Source organism: Aptenodytes forsteri, unplaced genomic scaffold, assembly GCF_000699145.1.
Source record: "Aptenodytes forsteri isolate BGI_AS27 unplaced genomic scaffold, ASM69914v1 Scaffold25, whole genome shotgun sequence".
Taxonomy (NCBI): domain Eukaryota; kingdom Metazoa; phylum Chordata; class Aves; order Sphenisciformes; family Spheniscidae; genus Aptenodytes; species Aptenodytes forsteri.
Window position 1 is genome coordinate 641853 of NW_008796180.1, and position 3861 is coordinate 645713.

General features: G+C 65.8%; 1 protein-coding gene across 1 annotated transcript in view; it reads left to right on the top strand.

Moving 5' to 3' along the window:
* The first annotated feature begins 1015 nt into the window (after positions 1-1015).
* Positions 1016-3861, top strand: part of ABI3 (ABI family member 3) — a 4667-nt gene continuing 1821 nt past the window's right edge. Inside the window, exons 1-3 of the mRNA XM_009287759.1 lie at positions 1016-1132; positions 2243-2410; positions 3272-3448. Coding sequence (XP_009286034.1) covers positions 1016-1132; positions 2243-2410; positions 3272-3448 — 462 coding nt within the window. The remainder of the gene's footprint in view (positions 1133-2242; positions 2411-3271; positions 3449-3861) is intronic.

Genomic DNA, 3861 nt, shown 5'->3' on the forward strand with positions numbered 1-3861 from the left:
GGCTCAGGCGGCTCTTGGTCCTTCAGGGTGTGAGGAGCTGGGCCAGTGCTGGAGGAAATTCATCATTTCCCTCGTCCTTGTGCTGGTGGGGCCGCGGGCTCAGGAAGGGCCAAGCCCTAACGTGGGTTTTGCTCCTGTCTGGCCGGTGCAAAGTCGCTGGGGCTGGAGGCCCCGAGGAAGCGCCTGCGGGAGGAGGAGGAGGAGGAGGAGGAGAGGGTGGAGGGAGATTTCCAAGCACGGGGGAAGTGGGAATTTCCTGCCCTCCGCACAGCCTCACCCCTGGGGATGTGAAACACTGTTAGCAAAGCACAGAGAAGGACGCGCTGTCCTGGCGAGGGAAGGACGGGCGCCTCCGCGGGGTCACTTGTCACATCCCTCTGTGCCCTGAGCTGAGCGAGGTCTGGGTGACCCGGGCGATGCCATGCGGGGTGCACAGGGTGCCCGGGGCTTTTCCGGGGAGGAGGACCTGGCAGTCGAAGCGCTGCCCTTGGCTGTATCTCTTGCCTGGCTGTATCTCTTGCCTCGCCTGGCAAAGGGAAGGGCATCGCCCTCCCTGGATGCGACCAAGCCAGGCTCAGCCCCACACCTACCGGGAGGGCGGCAGGGGCTCATGGAGGGTGGGCGCGGGTGGCAGAGATGGGGGTCGGGATCTTTTTCGGTCACTCGCCGCCGGTTCCTCCGTGACTCACATCCTTCACCACAGCGGCCGCTCTCATGCCCTGCCCCAGCGGGGTGACCACCAGCCGCGGCCAGGGGCTGCCCCCCAACGCGTCCCCCGTCAGGTTGGGGTCACGCTGGCTTCCTCCCCGCTGGCCCCCCCACCTTTCCTCGCTGCCCCCGGCTCTCCTGAGGGCCACGATGTGAAGGTGGCCGGGGCGGGCTCCACGCCTGCGGGGCGTCCCTCGGGGGGGGCGGGGACACCGCGGCGCCCGCGGGCCCTGCGTCAGCATCGCCGCGAGCTTCAAAACCCGGCGCCGAGGCGGCCGGGGAGGAAGTGGGAGCCGAGCCCGGCACCATGTCGGAGCTGGAGCAGCTACAGCAGCGCGACATCCCGGCGGGGCGGCAGGTCCTGCGCGACCACCACTGCAACCTCCATAGGGTTGCTGACTACTGCGAGAGCAACTACCTGCAGGTGAGGGGGACGGGGACGGCTGGGGACATCGCGGGACGAGCTGCGGCTTTGGGGCTGGGCACGATGCTGGAGACAGCCGGGAGCCCTGGTGAGGTGGTGGTCCCGGAGGGGCGGCTGGTGGGTGACGGGGAAGGCTCTACCCTTGGAGACGGGAGCCTGAGCACCCCTGTTAGCTTCCTACTGAGAACTGCATGCCGCTGTCTCTATTTTTTTTTTCTCGTGCCTCAGTTTCCCCTCTTGCTCCACAGCAGCTTTTCTGCTCAGTTCTCGGGGTGGGGTTTGGGACGAAGGGAGAGTCTTCCGGGGGTTTGGTGCCTCCAGAGAAGCCCTGGGAGGGGACCAGGGACACCAGCCCCGCCTGGGCTGTCCCCACAGGCTGTCCCCAGGGTTTCGGAGGTGCCTCCTGGCAGGGCAGAGGAGAGCTGGGTTGCCCGCACGTGCAGAGCAAGCGTGAAGCTCTGCAGCCGTCGGTGTCCCTCCTCCTCCTCTCTGCCTGGCCCCCCCTGTGACCTGCTGAGGGAAGGAGGGGGCAGGAGTTTTTGGGATGAAATAGGAGAAAAAAAAAAAGAGTTCTGGCCCTGTTTGCTGGGGAGGGTGTCTTGGCCGGGGGGGTCCCCGGGTGCTTTGCAAAGCCCATCTCGGTGGCCTTGTTTGCCCGTGCCGGACCCCGAGGCTGCTCCCAATGAGCTGGCGGTGCCGACCCACTGGAGCGGAGCTGAAGGGGAAACGTGCTGAACTCTTCAGAGAACTGAGACGCCATCGCCAGCGCGGCTGGTGGCGTGGCTGGCTGTCCCCGCGCATGGCTGGCTGGTGGCATGGCCAGATGTCCCCAAGGGTGGCAGGAGGCTGAGCCGGCCATTCGGCTCCGGCACCTGCCGAAACGGCAGCATCCCGGGGAGGAATCGGGGTGAATTCCCAGTGCCGGAAAAGCCAAGTGCCGCTGCCTGATGGGTGTCCGTGTGTCCCGCCGGTGGAGCCAGAGGAAGTTTGATGCATTTGGAAAGCAGAAGGAAGCATCTTCGCTACCGTGTGACTCCAGCGTGAAGATGGAGGGCAGCGGTGGCCGCACGGGGTGGGCTCGTCCCACCGGCTGGGTTTCCCCCCCCCCAGGCGAGCGACAAGCGGAAGGCGCTGGAGGAGACGATGGCGCTGAGCACGCAGTCCCTGGCCAGCGTGACGTACCAGATCAGCAGCCTGGCCACCGCCTTCCTCCGGCTACTGGACCTGCAGGCGGCCGAGCTGCGGAAGGTGGAGGCCGACGTCGGCTGCGTGGCCCAGGTGGGACCGTCCTCCGACCGGTGCTGATGCGTTTTGGGGTTTGGGTGCTGAGAAGGGGGTGGGCTCTGGGAAAGGGAGTTTGGGCAGCTCGAGGGGGCTGAAGACCCTCCTTCCCCATGGCTTGAAGAGCCCGTCAGCCCTCCCCTTAGCATCACCTTGCAGTGAAAGTGCAAGACCATCTCCTTGGGTGGTGGTGGAGGGCACCCAACGGGGGGGGGGGGGGGCGAGTCCACCTGGGGCTGGGAAGCTGGCCTCCGGGGTGTTCTCCCAGTCTGGGCACTTGCAAATCCCAGAGGAGAGGACCGTAGGAACTGCCTGGGAAACCTCAGAGGAATCAAAGCGGAATGACGGGGCTCGGAGCGTTGGCTTCACTGCAACACTCTCCCCTTGCTGGAGCCTGGCCTCATCCTCCCAGAGCTTAGGGATGCCGATGCAGAGTCCCGTGGCCCCCCACCTCTTCCCGGCACTTGGAAGCTGCCTGGAGCCTTTCCAGCCATGGGAGGAGACAGGACCCTGTGGTCATGCTGGAAGCAGCAGGAAAACAACTTATGGGTGGCCGAGGCTCATGCATCCCCCCCGCCGCTGCCCTCCCTGTCCCCCCCGTCCCCTGCTTTAGGAATGGCCAGATCCGCTGCGGTGGCATCAAGGGCATCACTCGCCCTGCTGTGATGGAGCGGAGCAGGGCCTGCCCCTGCGACTTTGGCCAGGCCGGGGGGTTCAGGCTTGATCCTGATCCTTTCCTGCGACCCCTTCCCTTACAGGCGGGGAGATGGGGCTAGGAAGGGTGGTGGGACTTGGAGGTGGCAGCAGGAGATGAGGAGAACCCGGGATGGGACGGTGGGGACAGTGCCATCTCCGCAGAGGGTTGACATGCACAAGGAGAAGGTGTCTCGCCGGGAGATCGGCTCGTTGACCGTCAGCAAGAGGTTCCCGTCCTACCAGAAGATCATGTCCCCCCCCAGCCTGCCCTGCCTGGAGCCCTACTACAGGAAACCCCTCAACTTCAGCGTCCTGGACAACATCGGCCACGGCATAAAGGTCAGCCCAGGGCTAGGAGGATGTCCCACAGGGGTGAGGGGGCTTGGATGGGCTTTCTCGGTCCCCGATGTCCCCAGCGTTGCACTGATGGGCTCAAACCCCTCCTCGATGGAGAAGCGGGGTCTGTCTGTGCCCCGCAGCCCACTCCGGGACTCACCTTGCTGGGGCTCGGTGGTCCCAGCTTGGGGGAGGGGGGACACGGTCCAATACAGCAAAGGGAAACTGAGGCACTCAACGCTCAGCAAAGGCCATCAGCGCCACTGGGGCCGGTGCTGAGCCGCAATGCTGTCACCCCCACGGTGCCTTTCCCAGCACCAAAACCGCCCGCACAGGAAGGCGCCCGCGGGGGGAGAGGTTTCGGCAGCCTCGCAGGCGCGAGCCCCTGGCGAAGCCACTGGGGGGCCAGAGGGGAA